Source organism: Asparagus officinalis, chromosome 9 (genome assembly GCF_001876935.1).
Source record: "Asparagus officinalis chromosome 9, Aspof.V1, whole genome shotgun sequence".
Classification (NCBI taxonomy): Eukaryota; Viridiplantae; Streptophyta; class Magnoliopsida; order Asparagales; family Asparagaceae; genus Asparagus; species Asparagus officinalis.
In genome coordinates this window covers 567,989-578,624 of record NC_033802.1, presented here as the reverse complement: position 1 = coordinate 578,624, position 10,636 = coordinate 567,989, and the positions used below count along the sequence as shown (strand labels likewise).

Sequence of the window (10,636 nt, the reverse complement as noted above, 5' to 3'; positions counted from 1 at the left end):
AAGGAGGGCGGCCGGTGGGGAGCGAGAATTTAATGTTTTGCGCTGGCTTCTTATTATTATGCCTTCTTGCTTATGATGAGAGTCGAGTGCGAGTCACGTGATCGACTCTACTAGGAGCAAGGGGCAAATGAGGGCGCAAATGCAATTCATCTGTTTTAAAAGGATGTGATGATGGGTTCGGGTCGGCCTAAGATTCGCAATGATAGCTTTCTTTCCGGGCCCTGCTACAAAGTATCACTTGCAAAGCATCCATTCTCTTTTGGTCTTGTTCCCCATTATTATCCATTATTATTACACCTTTGCGGTTATTATTGCTAGTATTAATTAATAGGTTACTATATGCTTGTTTCTTTTTCTACTATTTACTAGACATATAAGGATTTTTCTTTTTGGTCTATTAAATGATGCTTACTGTTGTGGTGTTCTCAATCACCTAAATGGTACCCTTTGCCAGCAACGGATGTGTGTACATTTGCATGCAATGTCCTAATCAAGTTGGCGGCCGAAGACCAACAAGGATGACGACTCAGCCGACTTGCCGAGTCGACATTCCCTCGTGTCGACTTGAAAGCCGGTACTTGTCGCTCCTCTTGTCGAAGACAGCTCAAGCGAGTCCAGTCGACCAGCTATCTCGACACCTCTCGATGACGACTCGAAAGACGTTACTTCTCGGCCAAGCTAAAGGACTTCGGCCTCGAGATCATCCTGCTAACAACTTGTCAGCATCACTGTTGAGGCTTGGCTGGCGCCATCATACCTCTAGCCCCGATGGTCTTCATGACTCATCAGACCACATCAGCACCGTCATGCCTCGATCACTTCCTATTTAATACCGAGATGATCTCTCCTCCAGTTGCTAGCCAACACCTGTAAAGTAAGAGCTAACTCAGCCGTCAGCCCATATTTTTTCACCTCCATTATGTACTCGGCCACAATGATGGTTCTGTCCTTCCGACACCACTATAAATAAGAGGTACTATTCCTTCATTCAGGGGAGGGAATCTACTCTGATCTGGATCTTGATCTCTGATTTCTGACTGTTGATGTACTAGTGATCACACAGTCAATTAGATTCATGTTTGGATGAATTGTTGAGGATTGGTGAATGAGTCGCTTTCTTCTCCGACTTTATGTCTGGTTCTTTGAACATGGTAGATGAATCTGCACAAGTAGAAGTTCGTAAGAGGATGGGGTTGGGTTCCCTCGTTGTACATCTGACGATTAAGTTAGTTGATGAACTTGAGTGGGGTGAATAAGAACTTAGAGTTCTTGTGCACGTGATTGCTTAAGGATTAGATTTGAAAATCGAGATTCCAGCCCCCGATTAAAATTCAAAAATACAGGCCTTTTCTAAGGTAAAATAGTACATGTATATATATCTAGGATGTAAGGGTAGACTGGTCACTTCGACAGAGCATATGATGACAGTGGTAAAGTGTGGTTTAGCGGCTGCGTTAGCACCTGCTTTACAGGTGTCGGCTAGCGAGTGGGGGATTGATCACTTCAACATTAAATGAGAAGTGATTAGTGGCGTGGTGGTGCCCACGTGGTCCGATGAGTCATGAATGTTATCGGGGCTAGGGGCATTGATGTGTCTGATAAGCATTAAATGCGATATTGACACGTTTGTCAGCGAGGATAAGCTCGAAGCGGAAGATGTCATTTACCTTCGTCGGGAAGTAACGTCTTTCGAGTCAGCTTCGCAAGGCGTCTGGCGAGTGGTCGAGTGGACTCGTGGCGAGTTGTCTTCGACAAAAGGGAGACGACAAGTTTCACCTTTCGAGTTGACATGAAGGAACGTCGAGTCGTCGAGTCGGGGGAAAGGTCATCCCCATTGGTCTCTGGCCGCCAAGTTGATTGGGATATAGCATGTAGGAGTATACTTGTCCGCTGCTTGGCACTGAGTTGCACTTTTAGCGAATGGAAACACCATAACACTGACTATGTGATCTGAAGATCTAATCCTCTCAGAATAATCTGCAAATTATATTGCAAACACAAGAACTCCTATAATTCTTTATTTTTTCCACTCAAGTTCACTAGCTGACTTGATCGTCGGAGGAACCACGGGGGAACCAATCCCCATCCTCTCATGTGTTTCTACATGTGTAGGCTTTTCATCAACCAAACTCAGAACCGGATATTCAGGGAAGGAAGCGGTCACTCATCAACCTCACCCCTATCCAACCGCGGATATTATTGATTGTGTGATCACTTAATATCAACACTTACTAATTCATTAATGTTGCTCTTCTTATAAATCAAAATATTATTTGCTATTATTCTCTTGACCATTGCAATCCTGTCATTTATTGATAGCATTTTTATGTTAATATTACTACTACCAAATATTAATAGGAAAATTCAATAAAGTTACTACCTGCATAGAAATTTCTTCATGCTATCTAACTTATTAGTCCAAAGAAATGGAAAAAGAATTATATCATACCTATTTAGATTCTATATCTTTTTTCTAATTTAAGTACCTGCGAAGTCTATTTGTGAACCAAATTCATTCATCCTCAGCCTGCAAATTCAATCGGGCATGCATTTTTTAAGGAGATGAAGAATAAATTATTTCCCCATTGGCTAAAGTTGTTTCATGAGATTTAGCAATGTTGCCCCTCTTAAAATTGGGAGTTGTTCTACAGAGACCTCAAATCATGGGACCTAAGGGGGGACGGATGAGGTGTCAACCCCTGGGTGCATGATCTACTGATTATGAACAGTAGATCATGCACCTAGGGGTTGACATCTCACCCGTCCCCTCTTGTATCCCATGATTTAGAGTCCCTGAGGAATTTTTCTAAAATTGGGGGTCCCTCTCCCGGAAGTTCTTCTCGTTATGACGAAGCTGCACGCATTAAGAATGATTAGTAGACACATGACAGATTTGCCCCTCGCATCTAAATGTTTCTGAGGCGAAACTTGTCACTTTGGGCCCCCTCGTGGGCCTCGTTGGATCTTGTTACCGTTTCGCAGAGGCTTTTCATGTACAATGTGTCTCGTTAATGTATCTGTTTCCATTGGATTCTCTCTTCGTGTAAGTTAGATTCGGATTAGGATTTGGAATTTTTTTCCCCATCATTTTTCTCTGGTCCCTTTCCATTTTTGCGCCAGGTGTGCGATGGTTGTTTAGCGTGATCCCGTATACGCCAAATGACCATTTTGCCCATGTGGGTTAGGGTGATTCCAATGGACAGGAGAGCAATTTCAGGCTGTGCCCCTGTGGGGCTCGTTGGTACTTTGAGGTATGCTTTGGCTTTTTCTGGCCTCTGGTTCCTTAGGAAGGGGGAAGAGGAAGTGATTTGATTATTACTTACTCCCATACTTTTTCTAATTCCACGGCTTTGGTTGAGTTCATGGTTTCAATGTTTAAAATCAAACTATAATGCCTAGTAGAAAATAATAGAAGTGTTAACTATTAATTGTAAATCATGTTTAGCGATTAACCAATGGTCAGAGGATTGAGCTTGAACACTAATTTTTGAGGGAGGAGATGCAACACTTTTTCTTTCAGCGTTTTTTTAGCTTTGCTACAGGGGCCCAAAATATGGGACCAACAGGAGGGGGACATTATGCCCCTTCCTATTGCATAATGAGCTGACCATAATTAATGATAGTCACATTATTATTCAATAGGAGGGGGCATGTCCCCCTCCAGTTGGTCCCATATTTTGGGTCCTTGGGAATTTTTCCTTTTTTTTTTTCCTTCTCAATTTCTTAAGGTATTGTATTAGAGATACAGAGCAAATCGAAAACAGCCAAAAAAAGCAGCAAAGGAAAAGATAATTAATTGTGTTCACTATTATAGATAGAGATGAACACGAAATAAAGAAATTGGTTTATTCATTAAGGGTGAGGTATGAACGTGGTGTTTGTGGACAACAATTATAACATTACTAGTTTGGTTGTCTGTAATAAATGATGGCAAAACCCTACGAAATAACTCTTTCTTTTTCTATTTCCCCCTCTGCTTGCTTGAAAATATATAATGTTTTCTTTTCCTCACATATTGAATGGTCGCTTGTGTTGATGACCTAGTGTTACTGCACCATGGAGTGTTTTAGGGTTTCAATGGCTCTGTCTTAGCGCTACATGGAGAGCTCCATATATAGATGTTGCATGGCTCCAAAAAGCATGTATAATAATTAATAGCAATAACAATGATGAGCAGTACTCAAGCGAGGCACTTGATTGCATGTACGTAATCATCAACAAAGCCACTTGAACTTATTTTTTCCCCCCCTCAACATATGACTGGGCTTCCAAATTCTAAAAGGAAGTATAAAACAAACTTTTTTAGGTGTGAGGATCTCTTGGTTTAGCAAAGGGTAGAGAGAGGCTGAGAGGGGGAAAGTTGAAAGCACAAGAGAGGATCTCCCCCCTCAATATTCCATTTTGCATGCAAGAAAACTTTTGAGTTGTTGTTGGGAGTTTGCTGTTTCGGTAAAAATTCATTAGTACGTGGAAGCCTTTGAAAGCAGAATATAATGAGGAAGAAAGGAAAAAGTAGCTAAAGAGAGGATTGCATGCACAGAGACTTGCAGGGGTTATCAAGTTCATTTCTTAGACACGTGTAAAAAATAAGAACGAACTTAATAACAATGAGATTTTATTGTAACACGACGTAAATCTTCTAAAAATATTACAGGTATTTTACACGTACAGAAATAATGATATGACTGTACCCAACGAGTGGAAAATAATCAGTACTTATGAAATATATGAGGTGGTACCGTAGACATAAACATATTTCTTCAGGAACTTTCACAGGCAAAATTCAAGCAGAGAGTATAGGCTAGAAAACAATGCTTGCTCTCTTATTGTTCCATCACTTTCTACTTCATATGCTATGATTTTATGGAAAAAGCCACAAAGAAAAAGGACCTCCATTACTTTTCTCTCTAGCCTTTTTCTCTTCATATGCTATGATTTTATGGAAAAAGCTCAAGTACTAATACCTTTTACAGACAACTTTTTCAAAACTCGTATGAAGGGAATGGCTTCACAAATAAATAATGTTCGGTGCACAGAATTGCCAAGCCATGTGAAACATGATCTCATCTTTGTACCTCAACCTTTGAGCTCACTAAATAGCGCTTGCTTATATATCCTATTGTTTCAACTACATTTCAATTGTATACCCCCATCTTGTGTTTTTGGTAGCAAAAAAAAATATACCCTGATGTTTTTGAACTTGCACTTGTATACCCTCATTTTTTTAGCAGCAATTAAATACCCCTAAAGTTTTTACCGCTAGTGCTTAAATACCCTAAAGTTTTTAAAACTTGCGCGTAAATATCCTCGGTTACGCAAACTTGAGGTTATTTAAGTGTAAGTTTTAAGAATTTTAGGGTATTTAAGTGTCAAATTTAAAAACTTTAGGGTATTTAAGTGCGAGTTTAAATAACTTTAGGGTATACGAGTGCTGTCAAAACCAACTGAGGGCATACAAGTGCAAGTTTGAAAAACTGTAGGGTATTTGCTACCAAATACAAATACAAGTGAGGGTATATAAGTGAAAACTAGATGGAACAACAGGGTATATAAGTGCTATTTAGCCGTTCAATAATCATATATATATGTGCAAGGGAAAAAGATGTAGTCGCTGGGTTTACCGCTTGGATGGGTACGGAGCAGGTTCAGGCCCGAAGGCCGAAAGCCACTGTAAGGCCACGGGCTTGAGTTGCTGGGCAAAAAAACGCATCCAAATACTGTTGATATGATCATATTTTTGTCATCGGAACAGTTCGATAAATAATGGCAGGAGATTATATACACAGCCAAAAATAGAACAACTCGTACAACAAACATTTCAAACGCACCATAGATTGACTAGGGGAACAATTAATTGTCTCAAACACTTCAATTTTCATCCCCTCAATGAATTGAATAAAGAGAACATGTTCATCTTGCAGCTTTGAGTGAGAAAACCTCATGGTTTGCTTGCATCAATTAATCCATACTTCAATGGAAATGTATATAAGATTTTCGAAAAGTCGCCTTTGCCAAAAATTAGGATGATCAGTACCAACCGAACTACAGGGGCAAAGGCCGAAATTGAGGCATCATTTCTTCTTGTTACATGCTTTGTTTAAAGAGAGGCTGGTGAGCCAAGCCTGGTCGGCGATGACAGGTTCATCGTTATCGTTCCGGTGCCATGTCCACCGTGCATGACTATGGTTCACGATATCGAGTTCTCCGTGTCCGAAGCTCGCCTCTCTAAACTTTGAAATCTTAGGCTGCGGATCTATGTAATCCGATGCGAGTCCTTCCTTGTTGCCTCCATCTCCAATGGTTATATGCACCGGTCCACAATCATCCTCATCATTGTTGAACACCCTCGTCTGCCATTTAAAAAAAAAAGAAAAAAAAAGAAAAGGGAAATGTCAGTACTAATCACTTCATTAGTTTAGCTACTGGAAGCTACACTTGTAGTTGCATGCGACTAGTACGTTTTGAGTAGTTGCATTTCTTCATTAACTTACAGATATAGTTTAATTTGCAATCACATTTGCATAGAAAAAACCCTCTATTGTGACTAAAGGTCTACACAGATTCTTGTCTACTTGTGTATATCATACTTGCAACCTTTTTGAGGTGCATATAGTGCAATTTATATTGCAATTTGCAACCAATCTCCAACAGAAGCGAGAAGTCCCGACAGTTCAAGACAAATATCTGCAACTGCAACTATATGGATGGTGCATGTTACTAAAAATTTGAATCTGAAGAAGCAATTCCGTGCAAAACTGCAACCACATGCATCGAACATTCGCATCGCAATTACAGTTACAGCACACCAAAAGACCTCGTAAGTCGAGAGTTTCGTACTTACAAATCGTTCATAGGCATGCACATGACCAGCAAAGACGACATCGACGCGACCGCCGTATAAAATTTCCTCCAGGGACGCCCTCATGTCCTCGCCTTCACCTTGATGTGCGGTGTTACTGTTATACCACGGCGCGTGTATCAGTACCACCGTCCACATCCTCCTCCGGTCAACCTTACCCAAATCCTCCACCAACCACTTATACTGACCTGAACTCGAATCAAAATCAGCGTACGAGCCCAACATGATCACATGAACCGAGCCATTTGCGACATCAAAGGAGTAGTAAAGGTTTGATCTTGACCCGCTTAAATCGTAAGGCATTCTCCATCTAGCGTTGTACGCTTTGAATGGTTTTGTTTCGACAATTGGTATTTTCTCGATCTCATGGTTGCCTTGTGTGACCATCCAAGGCCGGGTGCTGGAGAGAGGCTCGATCAGGCGACCGAAGGAGTCCCACCGCGGCTGGTTTGTGTCGGCGTAGGAGAGGTCGCCAGGGAGCAGCAAGATGTCGTAGTTTGAGTCGGTCATGTGTGTGAGGGTCGAGTTTGTCCAATCTGTCTGGCCTAAGTCGCCTGTTCAGAACAGCAGGCTATTATGACATGTACGTATGTATGTATGCATGTATGTACGTGCGAATTAAACAGAACATAGAAGTTAAGTAGCTGCAGCATATAGTATTAGGTTCCTATGTTAATAAACGATGAGTAAAATTGGCGTCACGCTCTGAATTTTGAGAGTAGATTACCAACGATGGCAAATTTGATGGGAAGTACGGGAGGAGGTGTCTTGAAGGAGAACTCGCGAGCCGGATTGGAGCCGCAACGGTAGTAGTAAACTGTATCGGGTTGCAAAGGGCCAATAACTACATCATGAATCTGTCCTGAATTGTACATGACGTACGAGTAGGAGGAGGCAGAGCCAGAAGCAGAGAAGGGGTATTCACCGGAGACGGTTCCGTATTCTACGGTTGACGGAGCATCGTCGTCCGTGATCCATGTCACTCTCATTTCGTCTCTCCCCGCTAGGGATATATGCACCTGTAACGTTAACCATAAGGAAATGTGAGATTTTCTTGATTCTGCGAATTTTTTCGTAAAATTCTCACCAGCAACTACCCATGGTGGTTGCTCAACTGCCTGCTACATCTGTAACACCGCTGCAACTGACTTTTAAAAAGTTTGTCAGTTGGGTTGTTAGCCCACCAAAGCGTTGAAAAACCTTAATCAGTACAGTACTAATTCACTTTGAAATTCCCTTAATTAATTTTTTGCATTGACCTAAGAATAGACAGTCGTTAGTTCACCCATTATCTAGCGAATTTGGGCCAGTACTAGATTGCTTAAGACGATTCTAACTCTTATATCGGAGGAATATAGAACAAATGCAGGAGTTGAATCGATCGGCGTTGACAAGCAGGAGAGTAATTAATCAGAATCAGAAACACGTACAGTCCGTTCTCTAGGATTAAAAAGATAAAATTGACAGAGAGAAGAACGGAGAGAAATGTGGCTTACCTGTTGAGGAGTGAGCTCGTCAGCATCGTCAGCAAGAGGAATAGCGAGGGTCTCTCTCGCCTTCGGGCGTTCGTAGGACACAGACTCTTGAAGAAGAAAGGCGAAGATGATTCCTGTGATAAACGCGACGGAGCTAAAAGAAGGGAGCGAAAGTCTCATTGTGTTCTCTGAAATATTGAAGAAATATATATGCATGAGAGCGATGCAATTTAATTATAAGGAGAAGGATATCCCAAAGATGCGAAGCAAATTATTTTAGGTGAAGCGTGCAGGAGCAGTTGGACCTATACTTTATTAATATTAATTAGTCCGTTGATGCTTAGGAAAGTTGTCATGACAAAGCCACGATCTAACAAACGTAGGAGACCAGTATTTGGGTAGCACAAATCTACTAAGCCTAGCCATTCACAAATTCCAAACAAATCTATGTACTACGAGACAAGCCAATTAATTATATTTTACAGATTCTATCAAAGACCAAAATTGTCAAGCTAGTTCTTTTTTTTTACAGGCTGAAATGGAGGCCAGTTCATAGACCATCACCAATCCTCTCATAATTAGGAAATATCGAATTTTTTTGAGGGTTAATTTGCAAAAACGATAACTTTGAGGTGCAAAAGAACTAGGCCTGTCCATTATTTTATTAATAAATTATAAAAAAAAACAAAAAAATTAATAAAAAATAATAATTTTATTAATCAACATAAATTACAAATAAAAAATTATAAAAATAATTTTTTTATTAATAATTAATAAATTATTTACAAATTACAAGTATAAATTTATTTTGGAATTCATCGCATCACAATAGATAAGTACATCCCAACTAGTTTTTTTTAAAAAAATTTCTTTTCTTTTTTTTTTAATAAAAAAATGCTAAAAATTAGTTTAATATTATTATATTTTATATAATTATGTATTAGTATATACTTCTAAATTATTATGTAACTATATATTATATATACATATATTATATGTAAATATATTGTATATATTTATAAGTTATAATTTAAGAGAGAGAGAGAATCGCATAAGTAACCCTGTAGCCGTTGCTCGTTGGGCCAATGGGGAAGTAACCGTTGTAATATACTATACTTATATACTAAGAGAGAGAGTATACACACACACGGGCTAGAACTCGGACTTGGCCCGGGTTTCCGGGCCGGGCCCGGGCCGGGTTTCCGGGCCGCGGCCTTGGACACCCCTAAAAAGAACCCTACATGCTGGATTTAATATTTATCTACTAATTGTAGGATTAATCTTGGGTTTGAGGTGATCAATCCTTTCTGCGCTATTCTCTGCCTAAATTTTAAGTGTATACACTCACAAATTAATTAATTATTATGTTTCCCCCCCATGTTGTGTCCAATAATTATCTGTATCACATCATACTTTGGTGTAACGTAGCTTAAGGAAGTAACGCAACAACATGAATCTTATGTTCCTCCTCGTTTTAGCGTTAAACAAGTTGGTTGAAAAAGAAAGATAATACTCTTTGTCAAAAGAAATAAAATAAATAGAATTATTTTTTGGATAACTTATTTTATTAGACAGTGATACTGTATTTGTAAGGAAAGCTATAGCTCAGTAAATTAAGAACCATTATTATGCTTATTAAAATGTTTTTTTTGGGTTGCCTGTTTCAAGCTTAAACAAATGCCACATGAGATTCTTGAAAATAAATTCAGAGAAAAAAAAATCGAAAAAAAATATATTTAGCTTATACTAGTTAAAAATTTAGAAAAATAGTTATCATTTTTATACGAAAAACAAAATCTAAATGCCTCAGCTGGTCCTAAAAACAGGGATATTTTGTGAAACGAATTTCTCCCGCCAATAAATATAATATATTTAGATAAATCCATGCATGTTAATTATAAAGGTTATATAAATGTAATTAAGTTCTTCAATATATCTGCCATATATATCATATACTTGTACCTCTCATCACATTATATCTTCGTAATTGACCCTATAATAATTCTTCAAGTATGTACACCGCAGCATGAATCGTATCTTCCTCCTCCTCGTCAGTACTTTAAAAATTTGGTTGAAAAAGAGAGCTAGTGTATTTAAAGTTCTTGGTCAAAAGAAAATGAAATTAAAAAAATAATAATAATAGGATATTTAAAAGTTCTTCCCTCGTTCATTTCAATATCCACACCGATTTGTTCGCAAACCCAGATTCCTATTCGTAATTAATTAACCGTCCGATAAACGATGAACGCCCCGTGATGGCGCCACCCGCTCCCACGCGCGCAGGTTCGAATGGCACGTGTTC

General features: G+C 39.3%; 1 protein-coding gene across 1 annotated transcript; it reads right to left on the bottom strand.

Annotated features, from left to right (window-relative positions):
• LOC109823102 (probable purple acid phosphatase 20) lies at positions 5,747 to 8,526 on the bottom strand. The gene is made up of 4 exons (XM_020389387.1): positions 8,356 to 8,526; positions 7,587 to 7,878; positions 6,842 to 7,413; positions 5,747 to 6,350 (listed from the first exon to the last, which is right to left on the bottom strand). Exons 1-4 carry the CDS (start codon positions 8,512 to 8,514, stop codon positions 6,072 to 6,074), a joined length of 1,302 nt encoding a protein of 433 aa, XP_020244976.1. The 5' UTR covers positions 8,515 to 8,526; the 3' UTR covers positions 5,747 to 6,071.

Coding starts and splice junctions, on each gene's coding strand:
- LOC109823102 (XM_020389387.1), bottom strand. CDS start 8,514: ATGAGACTTTCGCTCCCTTCTTTTAGCTCCGTCGCGTTTATCACAGGA. Junction 7,879..8,355: donor ACGAGCTCACTCCTCAACAG/GTAAGCCACATT, acceptor TTAACGTTACAG/GTGCATATATCCCTAGCGGG. Junction 7,414..7,586: donor CATCAAATTTGCCATCGTTG/GTAATCTACTCT, acceptor TGTTCTGAACAG/GCGACTTAGGCCAGACAGAT.